This window comes from Crotalus tigris, unplaced genomic scaffold, assembly GCF_016545835.1.
Source record: "Crotalus tigris isolate CLP2741 ecotype Arizona unplaced genomic scaffold, ASM1654583v1 scf7180000017828.1554129, whole genome shotgun sequence".
NCBI classification, from domain to species: Eukaryota; Metazoa; Chordata; class Lepidosauria; order Squamata; family Viperidae; genus Crotalus; species Crotalus tigris.
The window spans coordinates 532133-558142 of NW_024096658.1; the positions used below are offsets into that span (position 1 = coordinate 532133).

Consider the following 26010-nt stretch of genomic DNA (forward strand, 5'->3'; position numbering starts at 1 on the left):
GGGAACTCCAAGGACCCCTCATGTCAACCCCGAGCTACAAATATTTGCCTTTATGGGTAACATTTCTGATGGAAAGCAAAGGAAAGCAAGAATCCTGAGCAAAATGACAAAGACTGTGTATATTCCATCATTTCACTCCTCAGTGATCGTGCTGCTCAAAGCCATCTGTTGGAGATGCTTTAATTTCTGCATTGAGCAGGGGGTAGGGACTCAATTACTTAAATGTCTCCCCCCCATAGCTGTAGGATACTACTGAAGATCATTGGTTGGGTTTTGATGCAAGTAATAGCAGAAACCCAGAGATCTGAAACAGCCTAGCCCATTAGCAGCTGTTTGGCAGGCTGCTGATGGCTATGGGGAAGGAGGACTTCCTGGCAACTTGCTCCTAGCTGTTTGGTGGGCTGCCAGAAAGCGTGGGAGGAGAAGACATCAGTAGCTATCTGCATGAGGACCACTGGATGCCAGGGATCATCTGCCTCTGCTCTGCATCCCGTGAGCCAGTGGGAAGTTAGACTCTAAATCTGAGCTGAACTGGAATTTCTGAGAAGGTAATTTTTCTCTCTCTGTTTCCATGCGATTCTACTCCATTCACTCACACCCTTTAGTTCCCATTTCTTTTTTCCAAGGAACGCTGCTTTAAACACTTTCTTGTTTTTCTTCGTCAAAACTTCACAACCGGGGATTCCTTGCTGTGTTAGATTTAGGTTACCCATCTTAACGCTTTTGTGTACTTGCAACTTTGGAACTGCTATCCTCCTCGTTCATAGAGAAATAATGGCTTTGATTCCTATTTGCACAAATGAAATTTTTAAAAAATCCTACGTCAGAAAGAGGAGGAGGAGGAGGAGGAGGGGGGGGAGACCTTCCCATTCTAAGCTCTAAACTCTGAAGAACCCAGAAAGGAAGCTAACCTTGGAAACATGGCAGGAACTGAGAACTATATGAGCCGTGGTGGCACAGTGGTTAGAGTGCAGTACTGCAGGCTACTTCTGCTGACTGCCAGCTGCCAGCAGTTTGGCAGTTCGATTCTCACCTGCTCCAGGTTGACTCAGCCTTCCATCCTTCCGAGGTCGATAAAATGAGGACCCAGATTGTTGGGAGCAATAGGCTGACTCTGTAAACTGCCTAGAGAAGCTGTAAAACACTGTGAAGCAGTATATAAGTCTAAGTGCTATTGCTATATGATAACAAAGCAAGAAGAAGAGCATATCTCTTAACAGAATAGTAGAAATGCATAAGAATATTACATAGGATAATCTAGGGTTATATAAAGTGGGTTTTTCTATTGGGGAGGGGAGGAAATGACTGTAGGGCATGAATAGTTTCCTTAGCAAAACACCACAGAACACTTTTCCTTTCCAGACAAATAGTATTCATGAATGTCCAGCGGAAGGTGTGAGCAAGAGCCCCACTTGGAATTATTTACAAAGGCCGTTGTCCCTACAAGGTCCTTCTGTACTCAATGGCTCCCACTGTTTTGAACAGAAAATGGTTTCTACCCAACATCTTTCAAGCCACCACACAGGGGAGGCTTTGCAAACACGTGCTTTGACATTGGCAGGCCACTTCAGCAATCTCATACTATTTCGTCGTCATGGCAATAGTTTTGGTGGTAGGGAAATTTTTTGGCTTTTCGCAGCTCACATGCCAGGGAACACTTTCTTCTAGCTGTTCTTTTTAGCGAGGATCTTTGTTGAGATGCCAGACCCCGATTGGTTGGAAGCCACTTACCGAAAGAACAGGTGGGTTGGCTTCCATGAAAATAACTACTTGCTGGCCCCATTGAGAGTCAGACCTGGTGTGCAAGAGAACGGCAGTGTTGCCTAAATACAGATGCTTTCATTTACCCTAGGGCAGTGTTTCCCAAACTTGACAATTTTAAGGCATGAGGACTTCAACTCCCAGAATTCCACAGCCAGCAACGCTGGCTGTGGAATTCTGGGAGTTGAAGTCCACATGCCTTAAAATTGTCAAGTTTGGGAAACACTGCCCTAGGGTGCCAAGAAAGAGAGAAAGGGGGAAAACTTACAGCAAGCAGACAAGGAATAAATTATATTTTTGTTCATCTGAAAACGGCAGCCATCGTTATATGTTCTTCTCTTCACAGATAACTTGACCTTACAAGCACAACACGTGCAAGATTCCAAGATGGGGTTTGTGATTAATGCGATATACTCCATGGCCTATGGCCTCCACAACATGCAAATGGCACTGTGTCCAGGCTATGAGGGTCTTTGTGATGCCATGAAGCCGATTGATGGACGGAAACTCCTAGATTCGCTGATGAAGGCCAATTTCACCGGGGTTTCTGGAGATATGATCTCCTTTGATGAAAATGGAGACTCACCAGGACGGTATTGTATATATTTCACCATCTAGAAAACACAGAATGCCTTGGCTTGCTACTTACAGTTACTCCTCGACTTACAACCATTCATTTAGTGACCGTTCAAAGTTACAACGGCACTGAAAAAAGTGACTTATGACCATTTTTCACACTTACGACCATTGCGGCATCCCCAATGATCATGTGATCAAAATTCAGAGGCTTGGCAACTGACTCCTATTTATGACAGTTGCAGTATCCCTTGGGTCATGTGATCACCTTGTGTGACCTTCTGACAAGCCAACTCAATGGGGAAGCCAGATTCACTTAACAACCGTGTTACTAACTTAACAATGGCAGTTATTCACTTAACAGCTGTTACAAGAAAGGCCGTGAAATGGGGTGAAACTCATTTAACAAACAAACAAACTCTCACTTAGCAATAGAAATTTTGGGCTCAGTTGTGGTCGTACGTCGAGGACTACCTGTACTCAGTTTCTTTAATAAAATAAGATAGATAACCTTTATTGTCATTTTTTATGGTGAACACACTGGCACACATTAAAAATGAAATTCTATTGCCGCTCTCTCAAAAGAATATATATATATATATATGTATGTATGTATGTGTGTGTATATATATATATATATATATATATATATATATATATATATATATATATATATATATATATAATGTTTTCTGAGGTTTTCGCGGGTGTTTGTATGTAGGTCTTTGGTTGTTCGGGTTTTCTCCCGCGTAAAATTGGAAGTGTCTTGGCGACGTTTCGACGAAGTCCCATTCGTCATCTTCAGGCTGGTGTTTTCAGCTTCGTACTTTGAGCAGCAAATTTGCTGCTCAAAGCACGAAGCTGAAAGCACCAGCCTGAAGATGACGAATGGGACTTCGTCGAAACGTCGCCAAGACACTTCCAATTTTACGTGGGAGAAAACCCGAACAACCAAAGACCTACATATATATATATATATATATATATATATATATATATATATATATATATATATATACATACACAGTATATATATGTGTGTGTGTGTGTGTGTGTATGTACACACACACACACACACACACACATATGTTTTCTGAGGTTTTCGCGGGTGATTGTATGTAGGTCTTTGGTTATTCGGGTTTTCTCCCGTGTCAAATTGGAAGTGTCTTGGCGATGTTTCGACAAAGTCTCATTCGTCATCTTCAGGCTGGTGTTTTCAGCTTCGTGATTCTAGACTTCTAGGCCGAAAACACCAGCCTGAAGATGACGAATGAGACTTTGTCGAAACATCGCCAAGACACTTCCAATTTGACGCGGGAGAAAACCCGAATAACCAAAGACCTACATATATGTATCTATGTATGTATGTATGTATACCCATATACATACATACACACACATACTATATATATATATGCTATATACTTATATACACATACACATTTACATACGTACATACTTAATCAGTGGAATAGCTTGTCTTAAGAAATTGTGGGCAGTCCATCAGTAGAGGTTTTTAAGAAGAGATTGGATAGACACTTGTCTGAGATGGTATAGGTTCTCCTTCTTGAGCAGGTGGCTGGACTAGAAGACCTCCAAAGTCTCATCCGGCTTTATTCTATTCTATCCTATCCTATCCTATCCTATCCTATCCTATCCTATCCTATCCTATTCTATTGAAGAGAAGGAATAAGGGTGACATGATAGCAGAGTTCCAATAGCTCAGGGGTTGCCACAAAGAAGAGGGAGTCAAGCTATTTTCCAAAGCACCTGAAGGCAGACAAGAAGCAACAGGTGGAAACTAATCAAGGAGAGAAGCAACCTAGAACTAAGGAGAAACTTCCTGACAGTTAGAACAATTGATCAGTGGAACAACCTGCCTCCAAAAGCTGTGAATGCTCCAACAGTGGAAATTTTTAAGAAGAGACTGGACAGCCATTTGTCTGAAATGGCATAGGGTTTTCTGCCTGAGCAGGGGGTTGGACTAGATGACCTCCATCATCATCATCATCATCATTATTATTATTCATATACTAATCACTGTCCAGTTTGAATACATAGTGGAAAGAGGAAACTTGAAAGTTTGCAAGATTGATACTATATGGAACAAAGCTGTGACTGAATTTAGATGTTATTTGGAATATTTCAACACCCAATCTTATAAATACACTACTATATGTAACTTGTATTCACATTCTGGATTGAATTAAAATCAATAGAATGAACGTTAGATGTGACTTTTACAGTCACATCTAACCTTAATTTAACAGTCATATCTAACGTTAATCCTATTGATTTCAATTCAGTCCGAATTTAACAGCCCAGTGAAAAAAATGCTGTTGGTTAGCTGTGACCTTATTTTGTGCCTCTTTTCTCATGGAGACCCTCATGGATTTAAGTTCAATGGAGTGGTTTCTCTTTTTTTGTTGGAAAGGTATGAGATCATGAACTTTAAGAAAATGAGGAAGGATCAATACGATTACATCAACGTCGGAAGTTGGGACAACGGTGAGCTGAAGATGGCCGACGATGAAATTTGGGCAAAGAAAAGTTTAGTCATCAGATCTGTGTGCAGTGACCCTTGTGAAAAAGGAGAGATTAAGGTGAATCTATGTGGTTTGGAATTGCCAATCCAACCGATCCCAGTTGCCTGCAGAGCCTCCCACACATGCACACACGATTATTTTTATTTATTTTATTTCTTTATCAAAGTTTTCAAACTGCTCATCTGCCTCACAGAGAAACTCTGGGTGGTGTACAATAAAGTATTAAAAACATAAAACCCTATATAAAATTTTAAAAGAGGCAAGCAATGTTAAAAGTTAATTAGTTAATTAATTGGCCACCCACAGTAGCCCCATGGCACAATAGGTGGCAAATAAATTTTATTATTATTGTTATTATTATTATTGATCATCGCATAGTCAGCCAGATGTTCAGACTTGGTTTGGCATTTTTGTCTACCTATCAAGTCCTTACCAAGGATCATAGACAGATGTGGATGTTTGATGGTGTTACAGATATTGTCATAGGATGGAAGCTGTCCCCAGTAAAGCCGCCTTTTGCAATTGACTGATGGTGAATTTGTCAATGTCGATGGTGTTCCAGTGCTGCTCCAGTTGTTTTGGGATTGCACCCCAGGTCCTATTACTATTGGTACTAGCCTTGCTTGCCTTTGCCACAGTCGTTCTATTTCTATTTGTAGGTCTTTGTATTTTGTTATCTTCTCCAGTTCTTTCTCGTCTATTCTGCTGTCTCCAGGCACTGCCACGTCCACTATCCAGACTTTTTTGTCTTTCTTATCGACAATTGCTAAGTCCGAGGTGTTATGTAGCAGGTGCTTGTCTGTTTGAATTCTAAACTCCCAGAGCAACTTAACGTCTTCATTTTCAATGACTTTCTCTATTTTATGGTCCCACCAGTTGTTGTTGTTATTATTAAATAATGAAAGATGGGGGGGCTTTCTGGGTGCTAGCCAGCCCTGCAACTAGGTGCTCCTCTGTGCACCCCAAGTAAGGGCTGCAGAGCTATGTTATCACAGCTTTTCGGAAGGCCAGGAGAACAGGGGTCTGCCTCACACCTGGGGAGGGGGGGGAATGTTCCACAGGGCAGGGGCAACAGCAGAAAAGGGTCTCTTCCTGGAACACCCCCCCCCCATTAGAATTCTTTGACTGTTAGGTTCTGCAAAATATCTTCCTTCCCTGCCTGCCTCAGTGGAATGGGCTGATGTGATGAGGCGAAAACGGTTCCATAGGTAAACTGGCCCCATTCTATGTAAGCCTTTAAAGGTCATAAGCAACTCTTTGAATTGGATCTGGAAGCAACTTGACCACGGTTACTGGCAGATTCTGATTCAGAGACAGTGATGACAACATTAATTGTTTTCCAGGTTAAATTCACAACCTTTCAGACTTAGAGTCTTAGTCTTGTGACTAACCTATATATGGAAATGGTCTGGAATCATTGTATGTGAAGTCCTTGGTGTTCTGAGCTTGGTTGTCTTCCTGCAGATGTTTCATTACCAAACTAGCCAGTAGCCCTGATGATGTTACCTAGTTTGGTAATGAAACATCTGCAAAAAACAAAAAACACCCCCAACCAAGCTCAGAAAGCACCAAGAACTCCACAGTTCATCCCTGAACTATAAATATTCTCTTCCATCAGTATCATTGTATGTGTGTTGGGCAGCTCTGTAAATTTGTTTGATACGTAAATAACCCATAAATAAATAAATTAAATGGTAAATTTGAAATTCAGCAGAATGTCTCTTCTCTCTCCCAACCCCAAGGTAGGAACTGATCTGTAGATTTTAAATAACTATCATTGTAAATGACCGTGATGAGCAAAACATTCTGAATGAGTTGGGGTGCAAAACTCAGCATAACGTGGACCAAACTTGAAAACTCCTTTATAAAATGGGCAAGGATCTCTAAACCACTCACCCAAAAGGGATCGTGAACAACTTTGGTGCTTTTGGGAAAAATGGATGGGTGTCATAAAATAGCACAAAAGCAGAGTCATTTTTTAAAAAAAAGATAACAAACCGTAAACTTTAGAAAACATAAGGAATTTAAAAATAGGTTTGCTGTCTGTTCTTCTTAGGTTATCCGCAAGGGAGAAGTCAGCTGCTGCTGGACCTGCACGCCATGCAAAGAGAATGAGTTTGTCTTTGATGAATACACATGCAGGGCTTGTGAGCTGGGATCCTGGCCCAACCATGACCTCACGGGTAGGTGCAGAATAATAGAACATTGACTTACAAATAGGAATGGCAACAGAATGAAGATTTATACTGAAGCCGATGGAGTATCCTCCTCCTCCTCCCTCCCTCCCCTCACCCTATCAGCATATATAATTATATGAACCTTTTGCTTTGAGTTAGTTCTGTTGTGGAAAAACCACGATACTTACATCAGAAGACAAGACCACGAAGGGTTGGAGAAAACAGGCTTTATTTGTGCACAATGGTTCAGAGCATTAGCATGACAGATTCTGAACCCTGAGTTACTCCCAGGGTGTCATTTTTATACAGCTTACCGCCCACGCTTAACCTAATGGATGACTTCTTATCTACCTTTAACACACTAAAAGAGAGAAGTTCATATCTTGAGACCATACACATAGGAAAAAGGGAAGTGTATACAATGTGCAGAAAACCACACTCCCCTACACGTGTAATATGTTACACCATTTGTGACTTTCGGTTGGCACTTCTTGTAAAAATGTTTCTTCCTAGAATTGCACACAGGTCATCACACTCAGCCAGTTTATAGTATTAGTTAATGCTTTCAAAACATCACCTCTGTTAATTAAAATATAATTCAAAAGTACTTTATCATTTCTCTTAATGGCAATTTTTCATCTACCTCAGTTCCACCATCTTACAACTTTCTTGCTACCTTCAAAATACATTCATGGAAACTTTGGGATTCACTGGATCCCATTCGCTGGGTACTGTTGATAGCTGTGAATGGGTTTACATAATTCAGGTAAAAGATTCCCCTGTCCAGTGATGTCCAACTCTAGGGGACAGTTCTCAACTTAGTTTCTTAACCAAGAGAACCAGCATTGTCTGAAGACTCTTCCATGGTCATGTGGCCCTAACCCTCACTATACACCAAGGCACATGGAATGCTGTTACCTTCCCACCAAAGTAGTACCTATTTATCTACTTGCATTTTCGTGCTTTCAGACTGCTAGTTGGCAGGAGCTGAGGCAGGAACGGGGGCTTATCCCTTCAAGTACTTGGGTCTCGAACATCTGATCTTCTGTTTGACAAGCCCAGCATCTTAACCACTAGGCTACCACCTCCCCTTTTTAAGTCTAAAAAGAGACTGTTAGTAGTATACAAATATTAAGAGTTAATAATGCCAGTGCAGATACTTTGATTTCTACTGTGTCCCCAAGTCACACATTTTATTTATGTTTTTCTCCCATTCCCCTCTGTGTGACAACTGATGAGGAGAGAAGTAAAATGTCCAGCATCCTGTTTCTTTTGGTATCCCCTCTGTTTTTGCTCTGCTCTCTCTCTTTCAATCCAGAAGCAAACCTTTGAAAAATGAATGCCAGGTTTGGCTGCAGCTTTTGTCTTTCTTCTAAAGTGACCTGTCGGATTTTGTTGCAATCCACAGGGCTTTGCAATGTTTTTCTATTGCAGTAAAAACAGGCAAGAATCTGATGCCACCTGAAAATAAATTGATCCCAGTGCGAGCATTTGCTGGATCACAGGGACCCCGTGCACGACGCATAAAGATTGAATTGCTCTCCATCGGCTGTCGAGGCTTAGGCTGGCTTTTAAAGTCGCCATTCTAACAATCTAGAAGGCAATTGCTACTTTTGCAAACCTTCTTTGCAAGTTTTCAGTCTGGCTGGCAAATAGTTTAGGGGGGGAAAAAACTGCCTCCTGCCTTAAAGTCTTATCTCCCTCATCCCCAAGGCTCTGTTTCTCTCCTCTGAAGCAGTAATTGCATATCCCTTGGAAAAAAAACTGGGGGGGGAATCATCCCCAATTAGCAGCTGAATGGAAATTAAGACTCTTCCTCATTCAAAATGCCCTTCATGGTGGATCTTGCAAGGCTTACTCAGCTGTTCTTGAAATGCATCATATCTGAGATTGTTGAAGACCAGTCAGGTCTTCTTGTTTGACACAAGACAAAGCTGTCCTGGAAAATGGAGGGAGGTGCATTAAGCACAATATTACTCTGGGGCTCTTTGCTTCTCACCCAAGTTTCTAGAGGTAAAAGAGATGAGTAGAATGCTCAACCATGTCATCTTTTAGTGCAGTGTTTCTCAACCTTGACAATTTTAAGGCATGTGGACTTCAACTCCCAGGATTCCACAGCCAGCAATGCTGGCTGTGGAATTCTGGGAGTTGAAGTCCACATGCCTTAAAATTGTCAAGGTTGAGAAACGCTGTTTTAGTGGATCCTACTTCTTCAAACAGCAGCCAGGAGACCAGATTTGTAAATATTGACACTACATGCATAGAAAAGAGCCCCTGGTTTGTGTATCACCAATATGCTCACCTTGGTCATGTATGTTGATGGATTAAAGTCTTCATCCTGGTTCATCCAAGCCAGGGATAAATAAACAACATGGCGACTGCTTTGGGAAGAAGGTTGCAGTTTATTGAAGAGCCAGAAAGATGGTTCTTGCAGGAAAGACCAGAGAAAAAAGGGCTGAGCACATGGGTAGTAGGTTTTTATACCCTCTCTAGCCTTTTGTTTGGAATAGTTTCCTGTTCCTTTGAGGCTATTTCCTGTGTCACGTATTCTGACCTGAGTTTAGGTGTGCCTCTCTGGTATTCTTGATGGGGATGGGTTAGTCCTATTATCATATCCTGCTTCCCTGGTGCTGGGACTAATGACTCCTAAAGTTTGGGTGGGGTATGCAGATTTTAGGTGTCTTTGTCTTCTTGATCTCCTAGCTGGTGGTTTTCATCTGCATTTGTATAGAGCTGGCTCCTGCTTGGGACAGAGAGACTTGAGGGCAGGGTTGGTTTCTGCTTTTAAAAATCCTTTTGAGGAAATATATTTTTCTGCCCTTTTAATATTTCCTTCTCTGGGGAGCTGACTTCCCACAATGTGTTGTATAATTCTCTTTTAATTTCCCTTTTTCTGTTTATCTCCCTTTTCTTCCCTTTCCTTCCCCCCTTCTTCCCTATCTTCTATTTCTCTCTTCAGTTCTCTTCTCCTCTCCTCTTCTCTCCTCTTCCCTTCCTTTCCCTTCCCTTCCCTTCCTTTCTGTTTCTCCCCATCTCCTCTTCTCTCTCTCTTCCATGCTCTTCCCTGTAAATCATTTTTTTCCCTTATTTTTGGCAGCATGGAAATAATTAATTGAGATAAGAATCCAATTGGGACAGAAAACAGTTCAAAGGGCATTTGAATTCTTTAACCCAAGATTTTTGAGGGGTCACAATTTAGGTTTAATAGAAGTTCTGTGCTTGGGAAAATATTATAAGAATTGGATAGAGATGGAAAGATTCTTCTAGGAATGGGTTTGACAGTTTAAGCTCAGACGAATCTACGGTGGGAGAATTCCAGCCACAGGTGCAACCCATTACCATTGGTTTCCCTCCTTCCATATGTGTGTATTTGTGCATACGCAGTACATACATTTGTTCATTTGTTTGTTATTCATTCATTCATTCATTCATTCATTGGAACTGGTGCCTAGTTCATTTGTCTTGAAACATACAAGTAGATGCAATCTTTAAAAAAAAAAAGACATAACTTTTTTTGTAAGTTCTTTTCATCTTTTACAAAAACCCTGGCATACTTGTAGCTTTACCCCTCTTTGTGAATTAGAAGATTCATTTTTAAATTTTCCTGGGATATGAGATGAAATGATACCCCTTGATCACTCAGTCCAGAAAGCGATAAAGAAGAGATGAAGTCTTATGCCAGGGGTCTTCAAACCTGGCCCTTTTATGACTTGTGGACTTCAACTCCCAGAGGTCTTCAGCCAGTGTGCCTATCGGGAGGCATGTTGGCTGAGGAATTCTGGGAGTTGAAGTCCACAAGTCATAAAAAGGCCAAGTTCGAAGACCCCTGGCTTATGCAAACAGCCTGATGATGCTGTAAGCACTCTGAGCTTTTAAACATTAACCAGTACTGGAAAAGTTCCCTTTCTCATTTCATTTTTTTTTTTTAAATCCACATCTGCTCCCATTTGCTCTGGTAGATGTTCAGGTCTTTTTTTTTAATGTGAGTATAAATGCATATTTCATTCTTCCTATACAGCAGCTTTATTGTTCATCAACATTTGCTTTAAATCTTTCCTCCTACGGTTCTGAAGTATTTAAAAGAACATTATTTCAGTTAGATTAATGCTAAAAGTGAAAGCGAATTGCATTTAGAGGGAGTACACACCTGCCGGGAAGGCAGTGTTTGGGGTAGACTGATTCCCCCCCCCCCTTCTTTTAGTCTATTCCTCCTGACTGATTATTTTTTCCTGGCTTATTACTGTTTTTTAATTGTTCTCGGAGGAGGATAATAAGACCAACTCACAGTCTTTGTGATTAGTGCAGCAGGTAAAAGAAATTGTTAAATTCAGTAGCTTTGAAAAATACAAGAAGAGAGTCGATGTTATTAATTCCACCAGCCTTTGATCAACCTTCCCTCTGAGTAGGCATTTTTATTTCTTATTCATATCCTCTAGATATGTTGATTTTTGTGATGATAGAACAGAAAGGTACTGGATGAATGGATAATAGAGATAGCTAGGTAGCTAGCTAGGTAGCTAAACTAGGTAGCTAGCTAGGTAGCTAAACTATGTAGCTAGCTAGGTAACTATGTAGCTAGCTAGGTAGCTAAACTATGTAGCTAGCTAGGTAACTATGTAGCTAGCTAGCTAGCTAGCTAGCTAGCTAGCTAGATAGATAGATAGATAGATAGATAGATAGATAGATAGATAGATAGATAGATAGATAGATAGATAGATAGATAGATAGATAGATAGATAGATAGATAGGCAGGCAGGCAGATAGGTAGGCAGATAAATAGGCAGATAGGCAGATAGATGAGAGAGATGGAGGGAGGGAGGGAGAGAGATGAGAGAAAGAGAGATAAATCTAATTAATGACTCAGTTTACAGATCTAATATGTTATTATTACAACCATGAAGGAAATCTCTAACTGATTGAAAGGAGAGAAATAAGGATGCCACGCTGTTTTCTTGCAGACTTCTCGATCCAAACTAGGCAGCATCATCAGTGCTAGTTTCTAGCACTTCTAGCACCTTCTGGAATCTAACACTTTCTAGCACTGATGATATTACCTAATGACCCTATGTCACTCAGTTGGAAAAAAAAAACATCTGCAAGAAAATAACGAAGCTCAGGCAGCACCAAGGATTCCACAGTTCAACCCAGAGCTACAGATATTTTCTCCTATCGACACCACCTGTTTCTTTTCTCCTTCTTTTCCTGGAACATAGTTCAACTCTGCAGTACTGTAGAGGAAGCCAGCAGAGTCGTATCTTTAGAATACTAAATAAATTGTTGCTCTGGCCAACTCTTCCAAGTCTAGTGAGTTAGTTCAGTTGCCAACTCAGTTTTTATAGTGTGGCCACTAGATTTCATCTCCAGTCAAATCAAAAGTGAATGTGGAAGGTCTCCAGAACAATTAACCTAATAAAGAATTCTGGAGAACTCAAAAGTCAGTGATAATTATAAACTTCCAGTTGCTAAAACAGGGGTGTCAAACTGCCAGCCCATGGGCCGGAGGCATCATAGTGAAACATCACCCACCCCATTGCCAGTAAGGGGGAAAAAGTTGCAATGAATGGCTTTTCTGCAGTGAGACTGTAGGAGCACAGTGGCTCACATAGTTAGGATGCTGGGTTGGAGGTTTAGTAAACCTGTGTTTGAGACCCAAGTGCTGCTGTGGGGCAGGTTGAGCTCCTACCCCTTGCTTCAACTCCTGCCCGGGACATGACATGAGCCCCCTATTGGAAGCCCCTCAGGAAACAGTGATGCCACCAGCTAAACATTTCAATCTGAAAGTGCTTTGGTGCCTCTGACACAAATACAATGCAATCCTGAGCATCCTCTTCCTCCACTGAAACTGCCTCACAAAGGAACTTTGCAACTGGGAAGGTCCAGCGCCCGCAGGATTCTAATGATCCGCATGAAGCGCCAGCTTGTCTCCCCACCGAAGTGGTTCCTGTTTATCTACTCGCATATAACACACTTTCAAACTTCTAGTGGGCAGAAACTGGGGCAAGTGACAGGAGCTCGCCCTGCCATGCAGTGCTAGGACTTGAACCTTTAGAGCAAACTCTATCTCAAGTGTCATTAAGTCACTAAGCTATCAAGCCTCCTAGTAAGGAACACTTAACTACCAGAGAAAATGATCCTTTAGAGCAGGGGTGTCAAATTGCCAGCTCACGGGCCGTGTGCGTCGTGCTGAAACTGCACGCACCCCAGTTCCAGCAATGGGGAAAAAGTCGCGATACGTCACAACACATCACGTGACATTGTGAGTTTGACACCCCTGTGCTAAAGGAATTAGCAGTGAGTTTGGATCAATCGTTGGGTCAATCCATTATATGGAAAACGTTGGTAACATTTTGTAAAATGGACTACTTAAGCATACCAAGAAACTTTTGTGGTTTTTTTTAAATTAACATAAACTTTCTTTACACCGTACCTGGATCATTTAGTTCAGGTATAGCTCCTTCTAGTCTACAGATAAGCTTCCTTTAGTGCAGATTTAAGTGCTTATTTTTTATTGTTTCTGGTGCAATACATCTATTATTGCTATATCTTGGAAGCTAAAAACAGTTAACACATGCCATATCTTACCTATATCAAATATATTACAAAAAGAAAGAAAGAAAATTAGTTTTTAGTATTATATTGTCCCCTTCCTCCTAATTTTTCCTCTAGATGCTGCAGTGCATGTTGAAAAATACATGAAAAAAATGAATAATTCTAGTGATCGGCAATTAGAATTCTCATTCTGCATGAAATTTCAGCTTCTGGCTATCCTATAAGTTATGACTCACCATTCTGTGTCACACACACACACACGCTGGCTTCTCTAAAACTTTTTAAAATAACACTATATCATAAAATTACACTTATATGGAAAATTCAATCAATTGTCACTATTGGGAGAAATAGAAGATAACTGAAAAATCAGATTGCTTTAATGTTTGGAGCAATCATTTTCCCTGATGTCACTCAGATGTGTCAGACTAAATTTGACCAGGGGAACATTATGCCTCAGACAAGATGAGTAGCCTTGAAGTATAAAGGAAGAAGAGGTCAACCAAAGTGAACATAGTAAGGAATAATTATTATGATTTAGCGTATGGCGATGTAACATTAGCCAGGAGAATACAGTGCTAATGCAGAGCAGTTGTTTGGCTGCCTAAGACTGCTAGCCCTGTTTGGTTCATTCTTGCATGCTTTCCAAGGTGCACCATAGGGGGCAAGCTAGCTCCGCACCAGAAAGAAAGACGAGTGGCTTTCCTGCAGTGTTATTTGGGACTGTAGGAGCACAGTGGCTCACATAGTTAGGATGCTGGGCTGGAGGTTTAGCAAGCCCGTGTTTGAGACCCAAATGCTGCTGTGGGGCAGGTTGAGCTCCCACCCTTCGCTTCAGCTCCTGCCCGGGACATGACATGAGCCCCCTATTGGAAGTCCCTCAGGAAACAGTGATGCCACCAGCTAAACATTTCAATCTGAAAGTGCTTTGGTGCCTCTGACACAAATACAATGCAATCCTGAGCCCTCTTCCTCCACTGAAACTGCCTCACAAAGGAACTTTGCAACTGGGAAGGTCCAGCGCCAGCAGGATTCTAACCGTCTGCATGAAGCGCCAGCTTGTCTCACCACCGAAGTGGTACCTATTTATCTACTCGCATATAACAAGCTTTCAAACTGCTAGTGGGCAGAAACTGGGGCAAGTGACAGGAGCTCGCCCTGCCATGCAGTGGTAGGACTTAAACCTCTCCAGTGTCATTAATTCACTGAGCCACCCACGCCTCCTAGTAAGGAACAATTAACTGCCAGAGAAAATGATCCTTTAGAGCAGGGGTGTCAAACTGCCGGCCCATGGGCCAGATGTATCATAGCGAAACTGCTCCCACCCCATTGCCAGCAACAGCAAAAAAGTCATGATATGTCGCGAAACGTCATGTGACGTTGCAAATTTGACACCTCTGCTTTAGAGATAGACTATAATGAATCTTTAGAGACACTGATGGCCACATGTCACACACAGAAGAAAAAAAATCAAGAATATTGACTGTGCAATCCAACCGAGTCTAGTCCAGTCTAGCCCTGCTGGAGCTAAACAATCAGTTTCACAGCCTCCCTTTGGAAGAAAGCATGGAGACACCTGGAGAAGGGACATCCCAGGTGCTTTTCAAAGGCGCTTTTCAAAGTTGCATTTTTGAAATGCACCTTTGGGACAATCATGACCTGGATGATTGAGATTCTCCATACACTGGAGAAGGGACATCGTCAAATGTACCAATGACAGGAAAGTAAACCAGACTAAAAGTAGACCAGAGTTTCTCAAGAAAAAAACGGGGGGCATGTTTTGATGATAGGAGACTCGCTACTCACTTACTGAGGGGAACTGAATCAGCAATTTGTAGACTAAACCATCTATCTAGGGCAGGGGTGGGCAACCTTGGCTCTTTTATGACACGTGAACTCAACTCCCAGAATTCCTGAGCCAGCATGAGGGAAACTATGGCCCCTTCATGACTTGGGGACTTCAACTCCCAAAATTCCTGAGCCAGCATGGCTCAGCTTGGAAACCTCTCCCTTTCCCCTCAGCATGGCTGGCTCAGGAATTCTGGGAGTTGTAGTCCACAAGTCATAAAAGAGCCAAGGTTGCCTACCCCTGATCTAGGGAGTTTTGAGGAACCTCTAACCACTGAGTTTTTGGGGACTGGGACAAGTTAATAAATCCAGCAGCTTCAGAGTGATACATAGCAGAACACAATGTCAACATTAACAATCAGCTTAGCTCCAAAATGTCACCAAGAGAAGTTCAAAAACATTTATCAAGTGCCTGGAGAATAATGTGGGGGGGGGGGAAGAGCCCTTTTTCATAGGGAAAGAAAATATCTGAGAAATTGTATTGCAAGGCACATTTCAGGACAACACAAATGTCAACAGTTTATTCTAGGAAGTGAGAAACGAGTCATCTGGTGCCATATGTGAAGAGTTTAAAATTTAAATATATTAGTACCGCAGTTGCTTGATTAATCATCTGGAGAGTTAAAGGAATTGCCCTTTCTGGGTGTGAAAAGGGGGAGAGAATGGAAGTTAAATATTAATGTGGGATATGATAATTAGGACAAGCTTAATTTGCAGAGGATGTGTCAGTTACAACTAAAAAGAAGGATGGCTGACATATAATTATACATCACAAAAGAAAATGCAATCAGTGTGAGAAGGAATGTGAGACCCTAAGACTGATTGAGATCCTCTTCAGGTGGCTTCAAGTTTGGCAGATTATAAAATGGATTAACTTTGGGGGGAAATCAGATACCAATCAATTTCTCATCAAAGCAGTCTGACAGGGCAAAATTATGGCACATGTGAAATTCAGAAGAGGCATCAAGTGCCAGCTTTATTAGTAATAACTCAGGAGCTGTGGAGCAGATAAGCAGCTTAGAAGAAAGGTATTGGACTAGGACTAGCTTAAGAGAAGAGGTTATATCAGGGGTCTTCAAACTTGGCCCTTTTATGACTTGTGGACTCCAATATTGCTCAGGCAGTGTGCCTGGCTGAGGAATTCTGGGAGTTGAACTCCACAGGGGCCAAGTTTGAAGGCTCCTGGGTTAAATGATTCCAGTAAGACGTTCGTCAAGAGGATAATGGAATTGTGGCTTGAAAAATGCCTGGTCATCTACTGTTATTGTGGGAATTTCATCTACTGAAATGGAATTCAGGTAGTCCTCGACTTATGACTGCAGTTGAGCCCAAAATGTCTGTTGCTAAGCGAGACAGTGAATTTCGCTCCATTTTATGCACTTTCTTGCTATAGTTGTTAAGTGAATCACTGTTAAGTCTTAAGTTAGTAACATGATTGTTAAGGGAAAGTGGCTTCCTCATTTACTTTGCTTGACAAGTCATAAGATCACATGACCCTGGGACACTGCAACTGTCATAAATACATGCCAGTTGCCAAATATCTAAATTTTGATCACATGAACATGAGAATGTTGCAAAAATCGTAAGTATGAAAAACAGCCAGAAGTCACTTTTTCAGTACTGTTGTAACTTGAGGATTGCCTGTAGAGACAAAGAGCCTTCCTTCCTTCCTTCCTTCCTTCCTTCCTTCCTTCCTTCCTTCCTTCCTTCCTTCCTTCCTTCCTTCCTTCCTTCCTTCCTTCCTTCCTTCCTCCCTCCCTCCCTCTTGACTCTTGTTGACTGCATAGGCAAGTCCCTGCAGTTTTTTTGGTAAAGTTTTGGGGAAAATAGCTTGCCATTGCATCCTTCCTAGGGCTGAGAGAGAGTGACTGGCCCAAAGTCACTTAAGTGGCCTCCTGCCTAAAGCAAGACTAAAACTCACACTTTTCTGGATTCTAACCTGATGCCTTAGCCCAGTGGTGGCGAACCTATGGCACGGGTGCCAGAGGCAGCACTCAGAGCCCTCTCTGTGGGCACGCGCACCCTCCCCCCAGTCCTAAGCCTTCAGCTGGGTTTTATAAAACCTTTTCACTTTAGGCCTCTGCTGCTGTGTGCAAAAAAGGTTCAATCAGTCAATTTCAATTTTTGCGGGGAAAAAAAAGATCTTGCAAAGTTGGAATTGATTGATTGAAGTTTTTAGTCCCATCCAGTCTGCTGTTACCACTGCAGCCATGCCCACCCAATTGGCCATACCCATCCAATTGGCCACACCCAGCCATTGGGCCACACCCACCCGGCACTCGACGATGCATAAGTGGGTTTTGGGTTGCAGTTTGGGCACTCAGTCTCTAAAAGGTTCGCCATCACTGCCTTAACTACTACACTAAATTAAAATATTTCCTGTAAGAAACCCAAGAAAGATAAGTTGTGACTCCTCTAAGCAGATTTCTTTATTGTTCCTCACCTAAAGACAGAATCTTGTCAAACTAAAGCAAACTACCAGCCACATAAAGAGTGTACTCAGGGAACTATTAGGGAGGATCCATCCTCACCCTCTTTCTCTCACACAAACTATCTAAACTGAGTCGTCTTTTGCTCCTCTGGAATGCACTCCCTTCTGGGAATCCAGACTACAATCCATCACAGATATTATCTCAGCTTCCCCGTGACTTCTATTTCAGTATTTCCTGGTAACCTCCCAACTAGAGCCGAGGTGGCGCAGCAGTTAGAGTGCAGTACTGCAGGCCACTTTAGCTGACTGTGTTCAGCAGGTCAGCAGTTCAAATCTCACCGGCTCAAGGTTGACTCAGCCTTCCATCCTTCCGGGGTAGGTAAAATGAGGACCCAGATTGTTTGGGGCAATGTAAATATATATATACATTGCTTACTGGTGTACACCGCTTAGAGAGTGCTTGCACTTAAAGCGGTATATAAGTCTCATAAATAAATAAATAAATAAATAAATAAATAAATAAATAAATAAATAAACTAAGTATTAACCATGCCCAACTCTATTTACTTCTGAGCCTGGTAACTTCATCAGACCCTACCAACTGCTCAGACAAATTGCAGTGAACTTCCATTTGATTCCTAGATTTGTTTGATTCCAAAGAGTGCAGTCGAAGGAGCAATGATTTGGTTTCCCATCAACGACATATCAAGGAACAGGGGTCCTACTTGCCTTAACCAGGGCTGCTGCTTAAAAAAAAAAAATTGTCTTCTTCATTCCTCTCCTTCTCAGGTTGCGATTTAATCCCCGTTGAATATCTACGATGGGGTGATCCAGAACCGATCGCTGCGGTGGTTTTTGCCTGCTTGGGTCTCCTGGCTACTTTATTTGTCACCGCCATATTCATCATGTACCGTGACACGCCGGTTGTCAAATCTTCCAGCCGAGAACTCTGCTACATCATCTTGGCTGGCATCTTTTTGGGTTACCTGTGCACCTTCTGCCTGATCGCCAAGCCTCAGCAGATCTACTGTTACCTTCAAAGGATTGGCATTGGTCTCTCCCCAGCTATGAGCTACTCGGCTCTCGTGACGAAAACCAACCGCATCGCCAGGATTCTGGCCGGTAGCAAGAAGAAAATCTGTACCAAGAAGCCACGATTCATGAGCGCTTGTGCCCAGCTGGTCATAGCTTTTATCCTGATCTGTGTTCAACTTGGCATCATCGTTGCCCTGTTCGTTATGGAGCCCCCCGATATCAAGCACGATTACCCAAGCATCCGAGAAGTGTACCTGATATGCAACACCACCAACTTGGGGGTCGTGACCCCTCTCGGATACAATGGTCTGCTCATTTTAAGCTGCACTTTTTATGCGTTCAAGACCAGAAACGTCCCTGCAAATTTCAACGAGGCCAAATATATCGCCTTCACCATGTATACCACCTGCATCATTTGGCTGGCTTTTGTGCCCATTTATTTCGGGAGCAACTATAAGATTATCACCATGTGCTTTTCGGTAAGCCTGAGTGCCACCGTGGCCCTCGGTTGCATGTTCGTGCCAAAGGTGTACATCATCCTTGCCAAGCCGGAGAGGAACGTGCGCAGCGCCTTCACCACGTCGACGGTGGTTCGCATGCATGTTGGCGATGGAAAACCGTCTTCCGCAACCAGCCGTTCGAGCAGTTTGATCAACCTGTGGAAAAGAAGGGGGTCTTCTGGAGAAACTCTAAGGTAATCCTTGCTTTAGCGCAGGGGCCTTCAAACTTGGCAACTTTAAGACTGGTGGACTTCAACTCCCAGAATTCCTCAGCCAGCCCTGGCTGGCTGAGGAATTCTGGGAGTTGAAGTCCACCAGTCTTAAAGTTGCCAAGTTTGAAGGCCCTTGTTTTAGTGGATTTTTGGCGGGCTAGATGGGAAGAGGGAAAATGCTGGTTTGAAATATTATTACTTCCACGATGCCACCTATGTCACAGGTACAGTATTATTTAGAACAAGTTAGCATTCTTCAAGATTCAGAAACTCTTTGCATTGGATTCTGCTTTGTATCTTTCCTGCGCTACAGAAAATATTTAAGCATTTGTCTTCTGAATTTGTGATGAAATTATTTCACCTAGCTCAGTGGTTCTCAACCTTTTTAATGCCGCGACCACCAACCCGTCATAAGTCGAGGACTACTCAGCCGGTCATAAGTCAAGGACTACTCAACTGGTGCAGCACCGTGTGCAGATTGGGACTTTTGGCGGGCTCAGCAGGGCAGAGACAGCCTGGACAATTCCTATTGGCTTTTGAAAGCCAATAGAATTAGACTCTATTCAAGAGAGTCTATTCTATTGGCTTTCAAAAGCCAATAGAATAAAAGGGAGTAGCACAGCTAAGGAAAAGGGGGAAAAAATGGCAGACTGCGTTGTTTGGTGACCCCTGTGAAATGGTCATTCGACCCCAAATGGGGTCCGACCCACAGGTTGAGAACCACTGACCTAGCTAGATTCAGATGGTCTTCTTCAGGTAATACTCTTCTTCAGATTTATTGGTATAGCAGCGTTCTCTATAGTTTTGATCTTTTTACGACTCTTAAGTTGCCTAGAATTACCCTTGGTAAGGTTAGCGGCCAACACATTTTGCAAATAAATCCCAATATTCAGAGAATACTAACCGGAGGAAAGTGTCCTAAATCAGCAGTCCCCAACCTTTCAGGCACCAGGAACCGGTTCCATGGAGAGAGGTTTTCCCATGGACTGGAGAAGGTGTGGTTTTGCATGCTGCCTGTATCCTGCAGATGGGGCTTTGCTTGTTGTGTGAACCAGTTTCTGGCATGCCGTAGACCAGTGCCCTAAATGTAATCTTCTGGTTTTCCTTTTCTTCCCATTTCTTCCTCTCTTCTATTTTTATTTTTTATTTTTTGGGAAGCTTTCTTCTTTCTCCATAGAAGGGGTGCAACTTATCCTACGATAGATCATAGCCCTGTCATGGATCTTGAACTAGCTCAGGGGTCGGCAATCTTAAACACTCAAAGAGCCACTTGGACCCCTTTCCCAGAGAAAACACTGGGAGCTGCAAAACTTCACAAAGTATTAGAGGCTGCTGTGCATGAGTTTTCTCTCTCTCTCTCTCTCTCTCTCTCCCTCCCTCCCTCTCTCCCTCTTTCCGATCTTCTGCTCACCTGGCAAGCTGGCTTCATGCTGAGACACATTCTTTCATATATATATATATATATATATATATATATATATATATATATATATATATATATATATATATATATAGATGTCTTTGGTTGTTCGGTTTTTCTCCCGCGTAAAATTGGAAGTGTCTTGGCAACACTTCGAGGAGCAAACGAAGCTGAAAACACCAGCCTGAAGATGATGAATGGGACTTCGTCGAAACGTCGCCAAGACACTTCCAATTTTACGCGGGAGAAAACCCGAACAACCAAAGACATATATATATATATATATATATATATATATATATATATATATATATATATATATATATATATATATATATATATAATTTTTAAACCAACAAAACAAAACATAACACACATACATACACAGTATATACTCCTCCCCTTTTTTAAACAGTGATTACATAACGTTAATCTTCTATTATTTACATTTCTCCCCCTTATTCTTCTTTAGAATATTTGTCCTTATTGCCCCGTTGTTTCTTATTTACATTTTTCTTCCTTCATACTCTACTTCTTACTAAAAATAATTCATATTATTATTATTATTATACATTATTATACACATATTTTCACTTTTGACCTTTCCATATTTATTCTCCTCTATTATTTCTAGTCTCCCACCAGTCACACCACTTGTTCCATGTTAGATAGTACTCTGTAAGCTGACACACATTCTTATTGGGCTGGGTCTCTCCTGCCCTTGGTCTGCCAATCCTCTTCCCCCACTTAGTGTGTGTTTATGTGTGTGAGAGAGAGGGGGGGAGAGGGAGAGGGAGAGAGAAGGGAAGTACAAGTGCCTGTCTCTGTCTCTCTCTTTCTCTCTCTCTGCAAATGGCGGAGGAGGCTGGGAGCCGCAGAAGAAGGCTGAAAGAACTGCATGTGGCTCTGGAGCCGTGGGTTGCCGACCTGTGACCTAGCCCTTGGAAACAAATGGTTTGGCATTGGTTAAATTAACTAATACAATAGCAATGTATGCAGAAGAACATTTTTCAAGTATTAACAGATCATTTCTTGAACTGATCATCCGAGTTCCGGTATATCTTTTCCTTGTGTTATGGGAATTGCTTCCTCCTCATGCCGACTCTTCCAGCTATACTTCATATAGAAGTAGTCCTTGACTTATAACAGTTCATTTAGTGATCGTTCAAAGTTACAACGGCACTGAAAAAAGTGACGTATGACTGTTTTTCACACAACCATTGCTGCATCCCCATGGTCACGTGATCAAAATTCAGACGCTTGGCAACTGACTCATATTTACGACGGTTGCAGTATCCCTGGGCCTTGTGGTCCCCTTTTTTCAACCTTCTGATAAGCCAATGTGAAAGGAGAAGCCAGATTCACTTCGCAATCATGTTACTAACTTCACATCTGCAGTGATTCACTTAACAACTGTGACAAGAAAGGTGATAAAATGGGGCAAAACTTCACAAATGTCTCACTTAGCAACGGAAAGTTTGGGCTCAATGGTGGCTGTAAGTCAAGTCAAGGATACCGTATATCATGAGAGGGTTATAATTCAATTGGGGAAAAAAATCCATGTGGTTAAGCTCTCTTCATACGCTTTAGATGTAGAGCAGGCATGTCAAACTCGCGACGTCACATGATGTCGCGCAACATATCGTGACTTTTTCCCCATTGCCGGCAATGGGGTGGGCGTGGTTTCAGTATGATGCATCCAGCCCGTGGGACGGCAGTTCGACATACGTGATGTAGAGGGTTCTAGGTGTACCTAAAATGAATCTTTGTGTAAAACACAATTGTTTTTGTACTGTCCCTATATCTATACACACCCAAATGCACACACACAGTTTTGAGGACCTGTTGAGTCAGCTACATGTATGCCAAAAAAAAGAGAGAGAAAACCCAAGATCTTGGACTCAAACGGTGATGAAGATTGCTTCTTCTTTCCTCTGAAGCTATTAATCCAAAATTTGTTTCTCTCCACTGATTGTCAAACTCACCGTGGGCTTTACTGTAGATCTCAGCACAGCACAGTGAAAAGACAACATAATTGCTTTGTAACCAGAAATTAATCATTCACCATTCAGTAGATAAGATCATTAGCTGCTATTTTTGGAATTTCCATGAGTGTTTTCCAAGTGATTCAGTTACTATAAATTTTACTCTTTATATGTCATTCCTGCCTACTCATTGCTTTCCGTTCTCTACCTGCCATTGCTTATCCTTCTAATTTATTCTCAGCTGTACTTTAAGCATCTCTATGATGCACTTGCTTCCCGTGGCCTTGCCTTTTCCATGCTTGTTATTCGTCACCTTAGTGTCAATGTCTGAAGCTAATTCTTATTCCTAATTAAGGAGATGCAGGAATAATAAAGAATGAAGGCAAGCAAATACAGCAGCAGTACTTGCTTGAATGTGGTGACCTTTGTTAACGAAGCAGAGAGCATTAAGGCAAAAGCGGTGATGAGTTTCAAAAGGGTCTGTTGTGTTGGACAGGGACAAATGATAATCCCCATTCAGGGGAAGCTTTCAGAAGCAATTGTACACTATTCAAACTGTAGAACCTAGCCATTCTATTATCTGAAGGACTCCACGGCTAACATCTGCATAGCCTCTGCAGTCATAGTAAAATATGCACAGCTTCAGAAAAGGAGCAACCAACCAAATAGGCAGAAAACAACAAAAAAAGAAAAATTGCTGTAGAAAAAAATGTTTATTGTACCAGAGTCCCAACGGATTTGAAGGGAATATATCTTCATTCAGAGGAACGGTATAAATCAGCTATCTTTGATTTATTTTCATTTTCATTTTATTTCTTTGACATACCAATTTTCTGCTTATTTTCAACGGCTTCCCAAAAATCACACATTCTTTAAATCTAGTCAGTTGAAAGCAGCGGTAGACCTGAAGGGTTACCTAGTCACGTTAGAATTTTTAGATTCTACGTTGGCCACAAAGAAGTGGTAAAATAACATTTCTTGTAAGAGTGAATGCAATATATTTCTGTGAGCTCTCCAAGGTCCTGAAATCTCCCACTCTGGCAGAGCCTTCATGTTCCTTCCACTTTATGAATGATCAATCTATTACTTGCTTTTTAGGAACCTTCATGGTGAAATTTGAAGGAAAAGAGGAATATAACCAGATAGGGCACAGCCAAGTACAAAGAGTATTTTTGTATCAGGAGTATCAGAAAGACGGAGAGCACAGAACTGCTTCCTATAAGTTAAGAGTGTCCCTGCGAATTTTACTCTGCTAGTCATTGCTGACTATAAGGGGCAGTGTGTCATGGTTCCGATAGATGAGACCAGTAGAAATAAGAACTCTGAGGCAAATGCTTTCCTCAAAGAACACATTTAATAGCTACATAGTATCGGCACAAACAACGGTGAAACCAAGACTGAAAGTTCCCCCCCCCACATACACACACACAATATGTCATAAACCACGATCCTCAATTAACTACTTTGGCGGGCTTTCTAACGGAAGCTCCAGCGCGCCAAAAATTAGGTAACTTGACCTTGGTTCCCACAGGAAAGTTGTTGTTATGACTAAACTTGAAGAATATATCTCCCCCCCACTCCCGTTACTGTGGCAACCAAAAAGGAAGTGAAGATGTGCTGCAGCCAGAATTGGTTGAAGGTTGACATGGTGCTCATCTCCGTTTCCAGGCCATTGGGCCAGGGTTGTCTAAAGACATTTCCACAGTCATGTGGCCAGAATGATGTCATGTAGCGCTGTTACCTTCCCACCGAAGTGGTACCTATTTATCTACTCGCATATGCATGCTTTCACACTGCTAGATTGGCAGGAGCTGGAGCAAAGAAGGGAGCCACCCCGTCGCATGGCATTTGGAACAAACCCAGCATCTTAAGCTCTGAGCCACCATGCCTCCTCTGCTTCCTATGGGTGGTAGAGTTGAAACATGGCTGAGAATGGCAAGCACAATGACATGACTAGAAAATAGAGGTGTAAGAGAACACCTGATGTGCATATGAAAAGAAAAAGATGACGGTGTTTCTTTTTTAGATCCAACTTCTTTATTTCCTGGTCCTGGGCTGTGCTGCTTGAGGCTTATGGGTCTTTTAATCCAAAACAACTGGAGAGTATGAATTGCCAATTCTTGGCATAGGTGAATAGCATTATGAGATGTGGAATTGTTTACAGAATGAAAAGTAGTAATATCAGAAGGGAACACTGCCTTTTAAAGAGGTTGGTCCTGTACTATTGCTGCTGCCCAAACTCTTTGTTTTGTAAGAATTTGCTTGTAATTATGTTGGAGGAACACCCTTGCTGGTCAAGTTGGGATTTGTTATGAAGGGAAATGCCTGAGGTGCAAAGTTTGGAACAATGGTGAGAGACTCGCTATTGTACATGTCAAAACTAGGCAAGCCTTGGGCCATATCTTGGCACTTCAACAAAGCTATAACATAAAGTCCCAGAGAATAGTGACTTAAATAGAATCCATCCCAAGCTAGTCAAACAGCTACTACAGTAGTGGTTTCATTAGCTCAAAGAATGTCCATTTTGTATTGCAAAAATAGAGTCAGTGAAATAAATGAATTGATAACCAAGAGTGCTTTAAAGTTGGAGGGGACCCTGGCCAAAATAGATGGTGTGAATAGCATGAGAATGTTTTTAGTAACTATTTAAAGTTCCCACAGTCTAAGAAAGCAAAGCTGTTGTGAAGCATCGTGCAAAGCCAAATGATAGCTTGATCTTAGCCTCCTTGCCCTGCTAAGGGTTAATGGTGGGAAGCCTGTGGCCCAAATAATGTAAATAGTCTTGGGTCCTTTTTCGATGGCCTATTAAGGCTTAAGTTTGAACCCTTGACATCATTAGTGCAATTTTTCTGCCATTTTTTAAAAAATAATACTTAATGCATCTATTTTATTGCAACTAAAGTATGTAATAGACCACGTATTCGTTTTATTAAAAGCAAAACAAATGGAGAATGGAAATTGCCCTTAAAT

The 26010-nt window shown here is 41.8% G+C and overlaps 1 protein-coding gene across 6 annotated transcripts in view; it reads left to right on the forward strand.

The window, feature by feature from the left end:
* Window positions 1-26010, forward strand: part of GRM5 (glutamate metabotropic receptor 5) — a 310218-nt gene that overhangs the window by 236092 nt on the left and 48116 nt on the right. For all 6 annotated transcript variants that reach the window (XR_005556659.1, XM_039342953.1, XM_039342956.1 and 3 more), the window contains exons 5-8: window positions 2108-2354; window positions 4772-4940; window positions 6940-7066; window positions 18678-19617. Coding sequence is in view for 5 of the 6 variants with exons in the window: in XM_039342953.1 (XP_039198887.1) it covers window positions 2108-2354; window positions 4772-4940; window positions 6940-7066; window positions 18678-19617 (1483 nt within the window). In the remaining variant the exon portion in view is untranslated. The remainder of the gene's footprint in view (window positions 1-2107; window positions 2355-4771; window positions 4941-6939; window positions 7067-18677; window positions 19618-26010) is intronic.